At 47.5% G+C, this 19222-nt stretch overlaps 1 protein-coding gene across 9 annotated transcripts in view; it reads right to left on the reverse strand.

Annotated features, from left to right (window-relative positions):
- DOCK7 (dedicator of cytokinesis 7) overlaps positions 1 to 18894 on the reverse strand; it is an 88709-nt gene extending 69815 nt beyond the window's left edge. For all 9 annotated transcript variants that reach the window (XR_006179310.1, XM_042873226.1, XM_042873222.1 and 6 more), the window contains exons 1-2: positions 18815 to 18894; positions 11458 to 11563 (exon numbers count right to left, since the gene is read on the reverse strand). Coding sequence is in view for 8 of the 9 variants with exons in the window: in XM_042873226.1 (XP_042729160.1) it covers positions 11458 to 11563; positions 18815 to 18852 (144 nt within the window). In the remaining variant the exon portion in view is untranslated. The remainder of the gene's footprint in view (positions 1 to 11457; positions 11564 to 18814) is intronic.
- Between the last annotated feature and the right edge of the window lie 328 nt (positions 18895 to 19222).

Raw genomic sequence — 19222 nt, forward strand, 5'->3', positions numbered from 1 at the left:
CAGATCCTTAAAAAGCATCTTTTGAGGGCACAGAGCTTTCCCATGAAGCACAGGGAATGACTGAACAGTCACCCATGCAGAGGAGCAGCAGGCTTCACTGGAAGCACTGTTCCCACCATAATGCAAAAAAGTGAGCTAAAAGGGCCCTTCCTTTTAAATGCATAAGCTAGACATTGCATAACTGTGTATTTTAACATATGCATGTTATATAATACATATATATTCTGATATGAGATCACCATACTATGAGGCTGCATATAAACAGGTATTAAGAAAATGAAACATTAAGAACACATTTTGAGGAACCCTTTTCTGCAACTGACACGTTTCCTACAATTCCCCAGCACACCCCAGTGAGGCTTCATATGAATCACAAAAGCAGATTAAAATTCAGCAGTTTTTCTCCTGCTGCTCTTTCCAGACACCCAGATGACTTCTGCGGGACAAGGAAGTTATCTTTTATTGGAGGTTATTTTAATAAGAACAGTCAGTACTCAAATTTTAAGCACGTTTCTCTAAAGCCTTGTTATCCCAACCGAAAAAAGTCTACTTTTTAAACTTAGGCTGCCAAAAAGTTCTGAAATAAATGGACTTTTTATTCAAGGCAAAGACTTGGCTGGCACAGCGGTACTGAAAGAATCACTCTTGCCACAGCCAACCTCGATGAATACTGCAATTTTCTTCAAACACAGAAGGCCAAACCTTCAGCAGGAAGACGGCACAATGCCAGTAAAGCCAGGTGAGTTAGACCAGATGACTTCATGCCAGCTGAGAATCTGAACCACACACACACACAAAAAAAAACAAATAAATAGAACAACGCATGTCCAGAATCTCAGTACTAAGCTCTGCAACTTACGAAAAAAGCAGAAATTAATTTCATGTATTTAACTCCAACCCTGGGACCTTTTTGTGGATGCTCCATCCCTGCAGGCTGGACGTGGCTCTGGGCAGCCTGGTCTGCTGGTTGGTAACCCTGCACACAGCAGGGGGTTGGAACCGGATGAGCATTGTGATCCTTTTCAACCCAGGCCATTCCATGGTTCTATGATTTTTTTCCCCTTCTAGTCCTTTACTTGGAAATGGAGTGGAGCTGTGGGATTAGCAGAACTTTCAAAAAAAACAGAAGTGTTAACTGCTTTTGCCACAGCAAATCTCACAGCAAGAATGCGTCACTGCTCTTTCCCACACAGCAGCCAACATGTCACCACCTCACACTATCTGTTTCTTAAATGTAGATAGACCGGCTCTGCTTGGCACTGGAGGACTGACAAAACTCACAGCACGGTGTCACAGTGCACTGTTGAGGAATTGCTAGAAGTCCAGGCTTTTTTCAGGAGAGCTGATGCATTAAAGCAAATGGGAGCACGCAGGACTGAGCAGGGCCTGCCACAGCCGCACCACCATTCCCACCTCACAGCACTCCACGTCTCAAATCTCACTTGCCCAACCGCAGCATGATGATGTGTTTGATGAAAGAAGACCCTAGCAGCCAATGCTCCCCCAGGACAGCAGTGCTGCAGGGCTGCGCAGGCTCCATCTGTGCTCTGGGCACCTCCAAGCCCTTCACACACCTCAGCATCTGGCCCAAGGTTAACGCTTCCCAATGTTCCAGTTTGTCTCTTCAGATAACTATTGTACCATGAAGATGTAAACACACATAAAAGTCAAACCCAGAAGCCTGTATTAGACTTGCCATCTGTGCAGCCAGAAATACTGTCTAGCACCTGAGTAAACAGGCCAAACATAAATTCATGGCTACGAAGAGGAACTACTTCACATCAGACTATTGGCAGATAAAAGGCAAGCACATTATTTTAAGCCTTAGATATTTGTGGGGGCAGAAGTGATGAAAGAGGAGGAGGAGATAGGAAGGAAGAGGTGCACCAAAAGGTAAGTGAACCCAAATGGCATCACAGCCTTTGAGCTGAGCCACCTCTTCCCTCCAGCTTCACACTCCTGCAACCCTCCGGAGCACCAGATGAGACCAAGAACAAAACCAGCACACAAGGGGCTATTTTTGTATCTGCAACCTGGCCAAAGCCTCAGCCACCTGAAATTTTCCAACAAATCCGTCAGATGTAGCGTGCACTGAAAGAATTGGACGAGTTCAGATGAAGAGCAGGTTATCCAATCTCACCACCCTGGCCTTGTTGCTGACAGAGGAGCAGAACCTGTTTTATCTCATCCCCAGCCCCTGCCTGCCTCCACACAGCATCCAGAAAAACAAGGAGCTCAGCAGCCGACTGCCACAGCCTATGAGGACTGTGGTTCTTCTTAGTCGGCAGGACTTTGGTCTTTAACATCACCCCTGACGTACAGCTGATCTCCAGATCATCACACCAGCAGCACATCCCACTGTCAGCTGCATGTGGGGAGGTTTAGAAATCTCTGCTGCAGAAACGTGGGGAACATCTGAAGAGTTGTAACGCTGTCCTCTTCCACAGCACTGTGTGCTGATGGGTCAGAGAGAGCAGCATCCTGCCAGAGGCACACAGCCTTCCCACTGCTGCCAGGAAATGCCTTTTTCACTTGTGCTGACAGCTCCTAGGAAGCAGGAGAGGTGCTTCCTCCACGTATGGAGATTGTTTTTCATCTTTGGGCTTCCAGCTGCATGGAGACAATCTCAGTCAAGTATCTGCAAATGTGCAGTCCGCCTACCAACCCACTAATGAAACCCAGGAAGGAAACACTGGAGTTCTGCCCTTAAAGAACTGCTGATGAGGCATCTTCATAGTCATTAGTAAGGCCCTCCAGAAACTGAATGTGTGCACAGGCTCTCATCATATCCCCAGCTAGGACTAGGGGATGCTTTAAACTAACAGTGAATGCACAAGAAGGAAAGCCTACTCTCAGCATTGTGATTACTGCTCTTATAGAATAAACCTGTCGATTTTGTACAACCTGTAACTGAAGATCAATTTTTGGACAGTCTTTCAGGTAATTCCTCAACACAGTTTTTGCTCAGTCTTGATCCTGTGGCCAGACACTGCCACCTCACTAAGGAAGGGCTTTTCTGAGGTGACAGAAATTAACAGGGAGAAAGAGGATCCTCAGCATGAGTAAGTGGGGCACAGTCTGCTCCCTTACCAACATAACCACCAGGTACAACACAACAATGAACTGATAGTACAGAACAAATCCAACAGGACACCCATTTTTTAAACAATCCATTCACGCCGAATCAAACACCGCTTGCAAGTCATGATTCTGCATACATCCTTAATCTGACCATGGATCCACACTCAGTCAGCTTAACCAAGATGCCATCCTCATTGATTTGCCTTATACAAGCTGTTTAGCACGTGTAATCCATAGGTGCATCTGTGCTGCTGCAGTTATGGCTCTCAGACGTTGCATTACAAAACCCTATTTCACAGGTTTATAACTCTCCTGAAACAGGGACAGTCAAGCTTTCTTCTTTAAGGCTGTGTTATTCTTCACTGTTATATCCTCTTAAAAGCCTGAAAATAAACTTTCGTTTCTTATCGACTTTGTCCTTCTCTAGACAGTAAACACAGTATTTTGCTGTAGTTTTAGTGCACCACTAGCCAAAATGTCTCTCCCTCCTATTTATTTCCTTTTCTGAGCACCTGTATCATCATCATCAGTTACAGAACAAGCATCTGCTCAAACCTGGCAACAGGGGCATGAACCGCAGCTGAAGGACAAGGTATAGCCCCGTGGAGACAGCAAAAACTCTCTCTTGCTTCAGCCCAGCAGCTTACCCATGAGCTGCAGGGGCAAAGGGCTGACGCAGGAGGAATGCTGCACACAGGGCACCACGCTGCAACGCCCACAGCCTGTTCTACCCCATCAAGGAAGCAAAACTAGAAAGCAAAGGGCAGAGGCACACCGTGGTGTTGGCTTTGTACAAGTGGCAGGGATGGGGTCAGCAGCAGCTGGTGCACATGGAGAGAGCAGAGCAATCAGAAATGTGCACAACAAGGCAATTCCAGGGACAGCGGGGCTGCCTTGCTATCACAGCCGTGAACAGGCAGTGGGTATGCTCTCCATAGATCCACTTCTCCATCAGGTTTAAGAAATGACCAAAGATGGATTTAATTAGGATACCATTCATTACCCATCATTACGTGCCCTTGTCTGAACAACCTCCTGCCCCAGTTTGCTTCCTTCATGAAGCAATTCATTAATCTAAACTAGTATCTAAAACGTAAAGCTCTGTTGTTCTGGGCAGTGTACAGAAGCCCAGTAAGGGATCACAGCAGCAAAGAGGGCAGGAAAAGGGACAATTATTATCTCCATCTCACAGACACTGACTTTGAACACAGAGAACACCCAGTGTACGTCACTGCTGCATGCCCTGACATCCACAGGCATTCTGACTTTTGCCTATGGGACTTTAATCTGTCCTCTCCCTCCACAAGCAGCTGTGCAGAGGGGATATTTCTAGATCTATTTGAAAGTTTGTTGCCTAGCTCACACACAGTACAGAGCACCACAAGTTCTCTGGAGGGACACGTGCCCTAAGCAACACAGACCTACAAGCTAGGATTCCGCAGATTTCCTGCTAGCATACATCAGCACAGCCACAAAAATCACCATTTCCTTCTCATTTCCTCCTCCCTGTCCTCTCAAGATGCTGATTCCCATGAGGGAATGTTTATGTTATCTAAAATACCCGAAGGGAGAGACTCGCTCTTTGCATTTGCTGTTGAGGATCACGGTACAACTCTGGGCCTTGTAAAAATCACAGTGACAAAGACTGCAGGGTTGTGACTCCTGTGTGGGAGTAAACCTCCCTGTGCAGCCACGATAGGGACCTTGAAAAATTAACCTTGCAGAACTCCTCATCAGGAGGATTAGGGAGGATCCTGATTGTTATTTTTAATTGGCAGCGAGGCACTTTTTCAAAATCAGGGTGATATTTCTTGCCAATTTTGAAAGTAGGACGAAGTTCCATCTTAACTTCAATACCGCCTTAAATATTAAACAGTTCCTAATGTGCTAAAAGTGTAACAGATTGTGCTAAAGCTTCAAATTCTAAATTAATACCAACTTCCCACCCACTGCCTCCCTGGGCTACATCTTGGAAGGACAGAAGAAACAGATTAGCATTTCAAAGCTGAGCCTCAGCCTTCTCTCAGCTATCTCTGGGTCTGCAGGGCACTCTGTCCTCATGGCAGCCACTCTCACAGGGACGCTGGGATGGCAGAGAGCTGCAGGAGTCAGCACATCTGGTGGGCCACAGAAAGGACTCAGAGTTCAGATATTTTATTTCACCTTAGTGCTTACTCCAGGAACAGTCATCGAATCCAAATTCTAAGGCTCACATATTCTAAGAAGCGCCCCTGTCATTGCATTTCAAGATGCATGCATATGTACAGCACGTAACACCCAGTCACAAAGCCATGGGAGGTTTTCTGTATGAACAGAACTAGGTTATTTGCTGTTATAACTGGCTGTTAATGCAAGGAGCCACTACGGGTATGGAATTATTAATTAGTAACTAATTCGTTATCTGAGAATATTAAAGCAATTTCTTACGAAATGCAGGAAGCTACAAGTTGTGCCTCCAAGGATGAGTAAGAAGAATCCTCTTTGATGACTCAGAGTCATGTAATTTCACCACAAGAAACTTCAAAACCAGAAAGACTTTGATAAAGGAAACGCGGGTGCTGAGCTGAGAGTGATCTAAAGAGACGGAGACCCCCTGATTAACCGCACTGAAACTGAGAGTGCCGAAACCGAGACAAAGAAAACATCAAAGCTCTCTACTGTTAAAGAGATTAAAAAATCAAATAGTCCGCCCAGAAAAATCACAGCTTCCCACTTTTGGCAGAAACAATACATCAGAGCAGCAGAGATGGATCCCTCCCGACCCTCAGGGTTCGCAAAGGCTCTGCACAAACCAAGCTGCAGCAGCCACGTGCATGCATGTGCTTCTGCATGGAGAGCACCTGGCTCTGTCACATCTCAACTACCAGTGGGCCACTCATCCACAGCATGGATTAAGCACATAACTCAGCACCACGAAGCAGCAGCCTTCAGCCCTCTGCTGCCTGCTGGGACCATGACAGCTCCTGTGGGAAGGGCACTGCAAGCACACCAACAGGGATAGGAAAAAATTCCCTTGCAATTTGAATCCAATATTAAGAATGCTTTTGCGATGGCGGGCATTATCAGCATTTCCACGGAACATCAGTTTGCTTCTGTGTTTTATTCCTGGATTTAATTGCATTTTTAGATGCTGACTATTTATTAGCAGGCCTGTCAGGAATGCTTCTGTTAAGTAAGAGAATTTACTCAGTATTTTGCTAAGATCAGTTATCTCTGCCAACATATAAACTGTTTAAACAGACAAATGAGACTCACTGACCATTCAGTGACTCCCAAACTCACCAACTTCACGTATAAAAAGCTTGATCTCTGCAGCAGGGTTCTACTGATTTCATAACTGGTACATAGCACTCCGAGCTGCTCACTAGAGCAAAGTTAACCATGAGCAGCCCCTGATGGGAGGAGGAGGGGAAGAGGATGTGGATGCCTCTCCCATCCTCTCCTGGCTGATGAGGACAGACCATCCAGGCAGGCAGGGCACAACCTCCAGGAAATCCACATAATGGGACTCACTATTAAGCCTTAATCAGCTTTGAGAGAGCATTAAGACTTGGCTCATTTTCCTTTTCATTTTAGTAATTTTGGTGATAAAATTACTTGGCTCTGAACACTTCAAAACGCCCTTTTCTATCCTGCATTTTTATTGTCAGGTTCTCCCTTGCAGTGTTTTCCATTCATTTGCATAAATTATCTTTTCCTCTTCTTTTAAGCAATGCTAAAATAAACAATGGAAATATATAAAGGAACCTATATTCTCTTATTTAATAATTAGATATTATCTCTGAACACAAAGAACAAAAGCGTGACATCCAATAAATCCAAGACAAAGCTTCAATTAGCCCTCATAATGCCCATAAAGCTGGTAGTGCCTTACAAAGATACATAAATGTCAGCACCTTTATTTTACGTGAAGAAAATGGAGCACTGAAAGCAGATGTGGTCAGATCACATCATGTCCAAGAATTCACACCCTTTCATTCCCAAACTAATTATCATCTCTGATAACAATGCTCATCCTCATAGCAGTGTTCAGCTATGCAATACTGTCCTTCAGTAGCATTGTCTGCTCACACTAAATGCCCACAAACATGGGGAAAAAACTGATCCAAACCTGAACTCTGCTCTTCTGAAGCCAAATGGGCACAACAGGCAGCCAGTAAAGCCAGCCATGCACATCAGGCGGTGGAGAAACCTCTCAGTCACTTCAGCAGCACTAATGGCAATCCCTGTGCTGCCCAACAACCCGGCTTCGTCCAGGTACAACTACTGCAGTGCTCTGCCACACCACAGTGTTTGGCAGCAATTACAGGGTCAGCAGACAGTTAATGAGCACCATAGCACGAGGAGAAGCTCAACAGAAAAAAAAAAACAAACTTAAATAGAAAAGAAAGTGGTTAGTCACAAGGCATTATAATAGAGCATAGTAAACAGTCCAGTTCATCAAATAAACAAAGTAAATGTCGCATGCTGCTGGGAATTCTCTGAAAGGAAGTGAGAGCTCTCTGTTTTCATAGAATCATAGAATGGCCTGGGTTGAAAAGGAGCACAATGCTCATCAGTTCCAACCCCCTGCTGTGTGCAGGTCACCAACCAGCAGCCCAGGCTGCCCAGAGCCACATCCAGCCTGGCCTTGGATGCCTGCAGGGATGGGGCATCCACAGCCTCCTTGGGCAACCTGTGAACAGTGCATCACCACCCTCTGTGTGAAAGGAGAATTCAGCCCCACTGGTCGTCTGAAGCAGCTGTTCAGTGGGAGCAGAAGTACAGGTTCCCACCAGGGAGCACCAAATAAATGCACAAAGCTGAGGGCGCAGCCTGTGGTGTACAGGCCCAAACCCAATGGCAAGGTGCAAACACATGCTCTATTTACCAGTGACTTGCAAATGTAGCTTCAAAAAAGAAAAGCTCCTTCATCTCACTAGGACCTTACAGGCTCCTTTTTCTCAGCAATAAACCATCAGTGCCTTCTGTTCTGGATTTCAAAAACAAAAGCTCCGTGCTGCAAAGGCTGCACCGTGTGAGGAGGGCCATCCAGCACAACAGGGTACACAGGAAAGGCTTCTGATGGCTTTGGGCCTGCATTGTGGTTTGGGGAACACACCATTAAAATCAGCTGCTCCTGAAGTGGCAGAAGGGCGGAAGTTGACAATAATAAACCACAAACACTTGTGCAGCCAGTTGAAAGCAGTGCCTTCTTCCTCCCCAGCATCACCAGATACAAAATTAGAAACAGTTCTGGCAGCATTTTGTCTGTTGCATATGAAGCAGAAGCGAACAGACTTGCTAAAATTCAGCTGACATCTCTTGCACTACTCTTGGGTTCAACCACATGCAAATGCGTCAAGTGCAAGAAGTTCCTGCCCTGTCTTCAGCCACTGAGAAGCAATGGCTCAGCACTGAGGCTACTCTTTCACAAAAGCATAGATTTCTGCTAAAGGATGTCTACACCAGACTACATATCATGAGACTTACAGAGGAGTTCCCAGAAGCAGCTGCTGTTGGCAGCAGACAACAGAGGATCAGCGTTGTGACTTCCTCTGGATCCTAACTAGCTGTGTGAGGAGTAAGATGCACTGCATAGGAGAGTGCTTTATCATTAGAAGTCCTCCAGGTCCATGCTGCACCTTCAGCAATACAACTTGCTGCCATTGTGGAGACAATCACATGAAATTCAATCAAAGAATTAGTAAAATATGGAAATCCACACCAGGAATCCTACTTCAGGCTTTCACACCAGCACAGCTACACAGCACTGCCACACAGATTCAGGGCCTTCCATTTCTGCACCATAATAGCAATATGACAGATCAACTTTTGAACTTCTCCACAGCAAACAACTACTCCAACTGAAAGAAGTCATGTTTCCCCTTTACTACCAAACAGAACAGACAGGAACAGCAGATTCTGAGGGATGCTTAAGGGAGAAAAACTAACCCAAAATTCCTTATAAGCAAAACCTCTGCCCATGTGATGCAGCCTCAGGACAGACTCATGACTTGCCTAAACACACAGACTATCTCCTATAAAACACCACTCCACGTTAATCATTCTTCTAAAAGCATCTCTGCTCAGCACAGAATTTAGGATGACAAACTAGCAGCTAATTGCATCAAGCGTCACGCAACACATTTTGAGGGAAAGGCTCAGAGCCTGCTTCCAGTTAGCATGACCTTATCTAGGATTTTAGAGATGCTCACGTAGATCTACCAAAAAAACCACACCAGCAACAGGATAATGAGAGACAAGAAGTAAAGACAGAGATGACAAGACGGTGCCCAACAAATCTGATCCTGTATTATGAATTGCATGTGCAGGCTGACAGGACTGAAGCTTTGAGCGCGTACACTTAGTATCATAGAATCCTTAGAGCTAGAAGGGACCTCTGAAGGTCATCCAGTCCAACTGCTCTGCAATGCACATGGACAGCACAGCTAGGTCAGGTTGCCCAGGGCCTGATCCAGCCTCACTCTGAAAGTCTCCAGAGACAGGGCATCCACCACCCCATTGGGCAGCTGTTCTGAGTGCCTCACTACCCTCACTGTAAAAGACTTTATATCTAACCTAAATCCGCCCTCTTCAAGCTCAAAACCATTTCCCCTTGCTCTGTCACAACAGAGCCTGCTAAAGAGTCTGTCCCCTTCTTTTCTGTAGCTCCTCTTTACGACAGTAGGCCGAAAAAACCTTAGATGTAGAAACAAAAAGTGGAAGAGATGATTCATATGGGCAACCAATGAAAAATAGTTATCACATACATGTCTGGCTGAAGAACAGCTTGGCAAGGTACACCAAAGAGATCTTACTTCATGAAAGCAAAGGGGAGCACAAGGGCAATTCACCCAACTTGTTCCTCAATGAAATCATGTGAGACAAGCGAGGCACAGAAAGCTGAGGGATGGACATCCAATGGGCCCTTCAAAAGCAGACATCAATCCTCAGCTATCCATAGCAGCAGGGAAGTGGGGGCATGACCCCAAGTGCTCCATCCAGTCTGTGCCACTAATAACAGGGGTGCCTCCCCTCCACCTAACTACTGGGTGCTAAAGATGGTACAGAACCACCGCATCAAGGTTTTGCATTATCATCCCACATCTCTACAGAGATTGCTACAATGAGGCATTATCCCTGGAGACGCCGTTCTCATAACCCCTCCCTCCTTTGTGCTCACTCAGCAATAAGGCCATGCACACAGCTGACCAAACCAGCCCTCTTCTCTCCCAGTACTTACACAGCTGATGTACAGGGAAATGACACAAATGCCAGTTCCCAGCAATTCTAGCACAGCCATATCTCTTTAAAGATGAACTTTCAGCCTGCAGCAAATCATTCTTTTTAAGGTAGAGGTCAATTTAGTCTTCAAGATCCTGTTTGAGATGGTACCAGCCCTAAGGACGCATCTGTGCTCTGCATAAGAAAGCTTTCTCACATTGCATGGGATGCAGAGAAGCATATGAACCAACAATATCATGCAGGACATTACTCCAGATCAAGAGGAGGACTCCTGAAAATTCAAGGCATATTTCCAGCACTGCCAGAACCAATCTAAACCTCTTTGAAGAAAGCAAGATCCGACAGTATTTGTTTTCTAAGTTGACGGCTGCTAAAGAAATTCCATGACCCAGGGCAATAATCCAAATCAAAGCAACACATCTGAAATACAGCTCCAGCCTGAAAAAGTTTGTTGAACTCTTGAAATTTGTACCACCACACTGAATAAAATTTGAAGGTTACTGAGAGTCCGTGCAAGAAAATCTGATTTCAGAAAGGGTGTTCCTGAAAACTTGGCCTACATTTCAACCACTCTTAGAAGTGGACTGTGAACACATAAATAAATACACATTCCTGAGGAATAATTGTATTCAAGCTTTCACCATAATATCCAAAATACATCTGAAGACCAGATGAGCTTTGTAACTGTGGTTCTACTCTTAAGAATGTCAAAGAAGACTAAAATACTGTACCTAAAGAGCACGAGCACGCAAAGAGCTCTTTGCAGACACCCAGACATGCGCGTGGAATTTAATGTCCCATCCAAGCTGCTCTGGGATAAAGCAAATACGAGCTGGTCAAAGGAGCCCCAGTGTCCTACAAAGCTTCTGCACGAACACAGACTCCCAGCCACACCAACTGATGTGCAGGACAGACATCTCCAAAATCAGCACTTCTTGCACAGAATTATTTACCTTAGTGTTATCAGTGTTAAGACAACAACATGTCAGTACTGCAGAATCACAGAGTACCTCAAGTTGGAAAGGACCCATAACAACCACCATAGGAGTCCAACTCCTGTGTGAACAGGCACTGCAATTTCTTTCTGAACAATGGTCAGAATAACCATGCACACCTCCTTCCCTCTTCCGTGTTCCAAGCACTACTTACGGTTGTGTGATGAGAGACGCTGCCTCCAATATTGAGGTTTTTGAGAAGCTGGGGAGACCCTCCATACTGCCCTGAGATCTGCTTCCTGACTTCAGCCGCCACGGTTCTGAAATGAGACATGGACAACATTACCACTGTAAAAGAATGACAGTGAAGACAACGAATCAAACGTGCTATACTCTGCTGCTGGAATAAAACCAAGCTCTTAGCATGCTAGCTGGAACAGGAATGGTGCTGTCTGGTGAGAATAAACCATGTATATTAAACTCCTGGAGAACCGCAAAATTCTAGCAAGGCTACAAGTACATTTTTTTTCCTTTTGTGAACTGCTCTTCAGTGCACATACGTGGCAATAGAATACATGACATATGTACAAACTTGTTCCCGGCAGGCTCTTTCCAGTTCCTACCATGGAAAGATCTTCTCCAGAGCTCTCCACATCCCACAGCAGTCCCAGGTTTGGTCACTCATCCTCCCCTGTGCTCTGCTCTCTCAGCTCTTGCCTACTTTCGGTTTTTGCAGCCATGGCAATGAGGACGGGCAGTCACTCTCTGTCCAACAGCCAGCCCCTCCAACAGCCCACCCCCAGGGCAGAAAAGCCATCCCACATAGGGTGGGCCGAAATCACACAAGGGAAACAACCAGCTGGGTCACAACAAAAGCATCTCCCCCTTTTCAAAGAAGAAAGGCGGCAGTAGGACCATGACATATTACTGTGGTGCAAGGGCTGCTAAAACCCTGCACATAAAGATGGTCAAAGCTTTCCTGAGCCTCAGGCTGCTCCTGATTTAGGGCAGGGGTGGAGGCACGTGGAAGCAACTGATGCTGGTGTTAGAGAAGGAAACTGAATGGGAACTGACTGGGACAACCAAGCCTACCATGAAGAGCAGATGTTTCCTCATGCTGGACAACGGCAGTGAGATTAGCCAGAGGAAGCATTATTTTGTCTTCTAAAAAAGTAGACTTCAGAAGGAAAAAAAAAACAAAAAGTTTTATTTATTGTGGTTACAAGAAGCCATTTGCTTCGTGTTTGCCTTTATCTGCAGGGGACTATGTTTTCACTTCTGGAGGGTGGCTTCTGAAAGCAGGGCAAACAGCTTCTGCTGGGGATGGACAGCACTCAGGGTGTCAGACTGCCCTCAGAATAACCATCTTCTCCATCCCCACCATGCACATACAAAACAAAGCACACATGCTGCCAGTATCTACAGGAAAAATTGAATGTATTAAGATGGCTGTTCGGCATGGAAAACATAAAGCATCTGCAGCTGATGGGATTTAAAAGCTTGCCCAGGGTTGTAGACAACCTCTGCTTTAAGCCTCATCTCTAACTCCACGCATATTCTGTGCAGAATGGCAGATCAGAGCCTGCATTTGGCCATGCAATGCAACACCAGAAAAACTAAACACCTTTCCCCGCTTCATGAGAAGTGCACTGCTCCCAGGTGGAAAGCACAGCCAGAAGAGGAAACTCATCCTCTGCTGGGAGGCCACAGGCATCCAGCACAGCACTCAGCACAGCTCCTTCTGGTTACAGCAGCTCTCCACGAGCCCAATGTGTGGCTGGTGCCCCATGCTCTGAGATAGGCTCCAGGGAGACTCCTGGTCCTTTTCTCCAGGTGATGGCTCTGTGTTGGTGTGAGCGTGGCTGTAGCTGGGATGAGCTGGCTGCACACAGACCTCAGGTCCCCTACAGGCCTCTGCAGGATCTCCTACAACTTGCTCCATGCCTGCAGTCTGGTGCACAGACCTACCTGGCTTCTGTACCACAGCATTCACAAACACAGTGAACCACTACTGGAAAGCATCATGCTTCGGATGCTACATAACCCCAAACATTATTTCTATGCCCACCAGAATCTAAGCTTCCTTAGATTAGAAAATATACTGCACCTAATATAACCAGAAAAAAAGAAAGAAATCTCAAAATAGTATCCAAATGAAAAAAATCCATTTGGCAGAAGAGGATTCTGCCCCTTGAACAGCTACCTTATATTCATCACGTCACCTGGGATCCTTAGACAAACCTTCCAGTTCACTGCAGCTCATAGCCTCATGAAGCCCAGGATCTCTGTGTTTAAAGTGCATCTTTTCCAGCCTTTTCCCTTCCGACCTCCTTCACTGGTTAATTATTGTTATGTGCATGTGGTTTACACAGAAAGAAACAGACAAAGGAGAGGGAAAAAAAAAAATCCCCTTGGAATTGGCTTCTAAAGCAAAACACAGCTGGTCATTTTCTAAGCGCTCGGAGCTGCAAACGGAATGCAGCCATTTGTTTGTACTTCCATCTTTCTTTATTACACACAGAAATACATTTTTGCTCTTATAGAGCTGATGCTACCAAAATGAAAAACCATTCCTTTTTGGTTTTAACTTAAGAAGCACACTGGAAATACCAATTCTTCCCAAGGAAAGGCTCGTGGAGACCTCAGAAGGAACTTCATACCCTTTTTGTGCAGGGTTATGTCAATTAAGGTTATAAACTCTTCTCCTTCTCAGAAGAGCCGGCTCAGGATACAGCCCAGCCCATCTACATCATATGCTGCATTAACACTTAGGGATGTAACAAATAACAGAAATGGAACTGGCAATCTTTGCCCAAAATGGAGCTTAACAAAGGGTTTCTATTCCTATTTCTGCTAGTACAATCTAGTTTAGCACCAAGGTACTCAGCACCACGCAGTGAGAGCTGCCATTTTTGGGTTCTCCATACAAATACTCAATTTTTCTTGCAATGCATTTCATAGGAGACATCTTACTTTTTCCATACAGTTTGAGGAAGTCTCTTTTCCACAGCCTGCCCCATTTTGAGAGAGTACGGCAAAATGTTTGATTCACCCCTCATGCTCATTACAAAATTATTACTCCTGTCTGCAATTTGTGTCTCAAACACAGGTCTCTGCATTCAGTGAGCATTTGCCTCTTGAGAAAGGCAGCCTGGTCCAGCAAAGCATCTGCACCAATCCATGGCAAAGACTTGGGTTGGAATTCCCAAAGCTGAATGGCACCAGTTAGTTTTCTGTCTTGGGCTGCAGGCGAGACAAGCTGTCCACGAGTGCCCCTCCTGTCCAACAGGACAGCACTATCCACACTTGCTCCATGGCATGAGTCAGTGGGTACGTGGTACAGCAGACAAGGAGCCCAAGTAAGATACCAGTGCAGGCACGCCCTGACCACCACCTTCCTGCAAAACCTCAGGTCCCACTTCCTCCCTTTGAGTGAAACGGGTTTGATTTACAACCCCTTGCTGAGGAAATACTCAGCCTGATCCCAACCACTGCAGGATAAGCGTGGGTTCTTAACACAGAAGATGAACAATGTGTTCCCTTCTTCTTTACCATCAATTAAAGCAGCAAACACCATGGAATGCTACCTGGGGTGCTCTTCTGACAGCATCTGAGTGCTAAGGCGGAAAGGGTCACCCCTGGCTGAGCTCCCAACATACCTGCCTGTGAAAATCACCACAGGGCTGGACCTTTCAGGAGAGAACAAAGGCACGTCTCACACTGAGGAAAAACAAGGAAGCCTTGGACAAAGTAAGCTGAGCTGTAGGGACGAGCTGTTCTCTTCTTGCTTTCACAGAGCAGTCAGGGATTCCCATACGCTTCTTGGAGCACTGCTGGCTCCAGCATGAGACATCCACAGGGCAGGCAGCACGACTTTTGGAGAGGAGGAAAAAGCTGCACCAAAGCTTGTGTTAAAAATACTTCCATCTATCTGTGAGAGCATTTTGACAATGCAAAAGGCATCTGAACACGAGAAGAAACTCCCTGAATACCTTCCTGCAACCACATTTCTGATGCTGGTGGGAGCCAGTGACAGCTTTGCTATCACTTTCAGTGGGCGCAGGCTTCACACCAGCTCTGTTTACCCCTAGGCAGGGTAAAGGTGTTTGTCAGTCTCCCTGGAACATTGTTCAGGCAACGCAAAGGGGCTTCAAATCAACACCAACACAAATGGAGTTTTTCCACCAGTAAAAATCAAACTTGGAGAGCGTGAGGTTGAAATGCACAGGAAAACAGAGGGCAAGGAAGGGGCATTATTCCAGGCCAGAAGAATCCTGTTCAGCTGCAGAATTCAGAAAGGACACAACTCATCCAAGCACCTTCCAAATGGTGATGGTCCCACTGAAGCAGCAGGATGGCTTAAGGACAATGAGAGGGCACAGACCAAGGCTTGTAGGAAAGGCTATGTTCACCTGTCCAAACATGTATGCTGCATGATGTTTATTGAGCATTTCTTCCATCTTCTTTATTTGAATTCTGACCAAATCTGCAGAACTTTTCCACCGTTTTCCCCTGGAAAGATGGGCTATGTGATACAACACAATTCAGCAGCTGGGACTATGAGCTCAGTACTGAGCTTCAGAGTACAGGGCCTCCACATCCCATTTCTCTGCCAAACAACAACATATCCTGAAAAAATATGGGGATACTTCAACTGGAAAAGTGCAATGCTCAGAGTTGAAGGGGTGAGCACGTGGCAGGAACCCCAGGGGGGCCAGATGCAGCACTGGGACTGTAGGCTCAGCCCCTGCTGGGAGAGGACAGGCAGTTCAGAGTTCCTCAGTTGTTACTGTATGTTCCTCAATGTATTACTGACATCTGTTTGGCTTTTATTGAGAGGTCTTAACACCTGCATTTACCTCTGCCAGCGTGGATCTCAGCTTTACCAACTCTTTTCTAGTCCCTCAAGCACCATATAAGCTGAACAGAGGCACTGAACAGAAACACAGCTCTTCTTTTACACAGAGATGGAAGAAACACTACAGCACTGGCACAGAGAGCCCAGAGACGTGATGGATGCCCCAACCCTGCACGCACCAAAGGTCAGGGAAGGGGCTCTGAGCACCTATGGAGCTATGGGCGGCCCTGTTTGTTGCAGGAGAATGGGACCAGGTGGCTTTTAAAGCCCTTTTCCAACTCAAATGATTCTATGATTCTGTGAGCACTGTACAAGCGACTACAGAAGTAGCACGATGCTACAGAAGGATGTTCCAATAGTTACATAGAAAAATGATTTAACAGTGTATTTTCAATTAAAAATTAACCATTTCAGATATCATTTACCACACTCTAATAAGTTTAACTCAAGAGCTTCTTCTGCTAAGGTCAAGAATTAGTAAGCGCATGTGATGGCCAAAGTTCAAGTTAAAATCTGCTGAAGCTTGAAGCCTTCCAGTAGAAAAGCAGTATAACCTGGTCAGAAAGACATCTTCTAGCAGGCAAGATTTTTCTGAAACTGCTGCAGCAGCCATTGAGAAGTGCCCACATGAGTATTTAAATGCTCCAATAGTGATAAACAGACTCCACAGGGCACAGGAGTTCTGTGCCTATACTTGAGGTGTACCACAGTGGTTGAAGAAAGCATGATAAATCAGTTCTGCAAAGACCACATCCGCGGTTTTTCTAAGAAAAAGAAGAGACAATGTTGTTTTTTTTTCCTTCCTCCCACTACTGCAACAAGCAGCTTAGAAACTTCTATCTCTTTGCTAGGTAAGCCTTAAAGAAATTCACATTTACAGATCTGAACTACACCCCAACTGAATTACACACAAATGGCCAAACCAAGAGCAGTGTGACCACTTCCTGTGTGTGAATAAGACAAATGGTATGTGTACCTCAACGAGCAAGCCAAACCGGAGGGCAGAGTGTGAATATGGGATGGATCTATTCTTCTTTAAACAATGCAGCCAGGGAGGGCTTCCAGCAGCCATCAAGACAGCTCGTGGGACTTCCGGATGCTGTTTGTTGTGACCAAATCCCTCAGCCTCTGAAACTCTAAGTTGCAGAGCAGCATATTCTGTGTTGGTGAAAAGGGCTACAGCTCAGTGCGAGCACCTCTGGGTACACATCTCTGCCCACAGGTTTTTGGTTCACACGCACTGGGTGTGCTGCCCATGAATTACAAACCTGAAGGCAACACTCCAACATGGGAAATCCCAGGCAGAAAGGCAGCAGTCATGTAAATAAGGATATCCTCCAGGATGAGGACTTGGAGATCACAGAATCGTTAAGATTCAAAAAAACATCTAAGATCACTGAGTCCACTGTGCCCAGGGCCACATCCCTCAGAGCCACGTCCCCATGGTTCTGACACACCGCCAGGGATGGTGATCCCACCACTCCATGGGCAGCCCATGCCAGTGCCCGACTGCTCTTTCAGGGCAGAATCTTTCCTAACATCCAACCTAACACACAGCAGTTCTGTTCCAAGCTGATGCCATTGCACGCTACCCAGTGTTTAGCAAGCACAGCATGCAAGAACATCCAGCTCCACAAATGAACCTGGCACATTAAAAAGACTGCCTCTACTTGCATAAAATGCCACCACTGGGTTGGCATGAAAACACATCGAGTGCATTAGATCAAAAGGTACAAAGATGGCACAGCTGCAACCCGTGCCGTAGCACCCTGTGAGATGAATACTAGAACCACCAAAGTGCATCTGTCTTGGTGGGTAAAATCTATCTACTGTGCCAAGCTGGTAGCTGGCAGAGGCAGAAGGTGCACCAGCAGCACTGACCCATCCTAGGGCCATTTTATGGAACTTCCCGTCACGCTGCTGAGCTTCTTCGGTCCCACTTCTACTATTTGTCCCCCATGTGATGATTTCTATGGCTACAGCCCGGCAGCAGAGCATTCCGGAGACGCTGAGCCCTGGCAGAGCGCTGAAAGGAGCGACGTCGGGGTGGGACCGCTGCAGCCCCAGTCCTACACAGCCCTTTCCATCAATTCCCTTCCTGGCGGCCTTTCTCCACCATCGGATCAGACCCAGCTCCCATACTCGCCGCTTTACCACGTACACACGACCCAGCCTTCGCTCCTGCTCTCAGCCCCATCGGCCGGGGCTGGGGAGGCGTCCGCTGAGAACTGCGAACAGAACCGCGAACGCCGTCAGACCCCGAGGGGACTCGGGAAGGCGCGGGGAGATTTTCCATAAATATTCCTTCGTTACTAAAGAAGTAAACAACGCACACAACGCCGCGATGCGGAGCCCGAGGCCGCCGGCCCCCCGCCCCGCGCACACAAAGGGCCGTACCGGCGGGCCGGGCCCATTGTGAGGGCAGAGCGAGCTGCTGTGGCGGGCGGCTCGGTCCCGCTGCCCTTCTTAAACGGCTCCGTTCGGTTTATCCCCCAGGGAAGAGGCACCGCGCGCACGCCGCCTCCACCACGCCTTTGTCGGGGGAACCGTGGCCCCCAGCGCGGCCCCGCAGCCGGCCCTGCCCCGCCCCGCACGCCCCGCCGGGCCCCACCGAGCGGCCCCGGGGCCGGGACGCCGGGCCGACCCCGATGGGCGCGGCGCAGAGCGGCGGTGCCCCCCGCCGGCCCCGTCCCCCCGCTCCGCTCCGCGCTACCTGCTGATCTTCTGCGCGAAGGCGCGGCGCTCGGCCATGGCTCGCTCGGCGCTAGGAGCCGGGAACGGGCGCCGTAATGCTCGGCGGAGGCGCGCACCCGCGCGGCGCTGCCGGCCCGGCTCCCCCCCCCGGCGCTGGCCGTGCCCGCCCGCTGCTCCCCCTGCTGGCGGCGCGGCGCCGCTGCTCGCAGACATACGGCGCTCGGAGGACTCATTGTCCCCGCGCGGGCGCGGCCGCCGCTCAGTGCCGGCAGCGTCCGCAGCCCCGGCGCCGGCCCCGCGCGGGCGCCGCCTCCTTCCCCGGCGGGCTGAGCCGTGCCGTTGCCGTTGTGAGGGCCGAGCGCTGTGATGCTTCGCTGTCCTTCAGAACAGCAGGGTTTGGCTGTTGGGAACAAAGAGAAACCGGCGT

The sequence above is a fragment of the Lagopus leucura genome, unplaced genomic scaffold, assembly GCF_019238085.1.
Source record: "Lagopus leucura isolate 7727_CA_CO unplaced genomic scaffold, USGS_WTPT01 Super-Scaffold_100009, whole genome shotgun sequence".
Lineage (NCBI taxonomy): Eukaryota > Metazoa > Chordata > Aves > Galliformes > Phasianidae > Lagopus > Lagopus leucura.